General features: G+C 40.2%; 1 protein-coding gene across 1 annotated transcript; it reads right to left on the reverse strand.

Annotated features, from left to right (window-relative positions):
• Positions 1 to 147: 147 nt before the first annotated feature.
• On the reverse strand, positions 148 to 428 carry LOC107125458 (probable E3 ubiquitin-protein ligase HERC4; the record flags this gene model as incomplete). The annotated part of the gene is made up of 1 exon (XM_015428877.1): positions 148 to 428. A coding segment is annotated over exon 1 (226 nt), but the record flags the coding sequence as incomplete, so codon positions are not given.
• Between the last annotated feature and the right edge of the window lie 62 nt (positions 429 to 490).

A 490-nucleotide genomic window follows, 5' to 3' on the forward strand; every position in this document is an offset into this window, starting at 1 on the left:
AAGTGCTATTAAACACAAGCATTCTTAGTTACTCTGATGCATCAAATTAAATATACAAACTTAAGCAAATAGAACTGTCACCCTCCACCACACCTCCCATCCCACCTAAATAAACATAACATCCACCAGGCACTGCTTTTAACCTACCTGGTCTTTTTCTGGATTTTTCATGTCCAAGTTGTCCTAAATCATTACATCCACAAGTGTACACAGTCCCATCATCCAAAACAAATACAGTGTGCCTTAGTCCACAGCCTACATCTTGAACTTTTTTGTTTAGGAAGAAGTTACATCTTCTAGGTTCGAGTACAACCTCTTCATCGATTCCCCCCAGTCCAAGCTGTCCAAATGAGGCATTTCCCCAACACAACATGTTGCCACTCCTCTCGATGAACTGCAAGGTTTGGTGTTCAAAGGTGTTCTTTCAGCATTACTGTTACAAGGAGAAAAATAAACTAAGTCAGTACTAGGATTCACAACTTTCAACCCT

This window comes from Gekko japonicus, unplaced genomic scaffold, assembly GCF_001447785.1.
Source record: "Gekko japonicus isolate JY-2015 unplaced genomic scaffold, Gekko_japonicus_V1.1 scaffold90157, whole genome shotgun sequence".
NCBI classification, from domain to species: Eukaryota; Metazoa; Chordata; class Lepidosauria; order Squamata; family Gekkonidae; genus Gekko; species Gekko japonicus.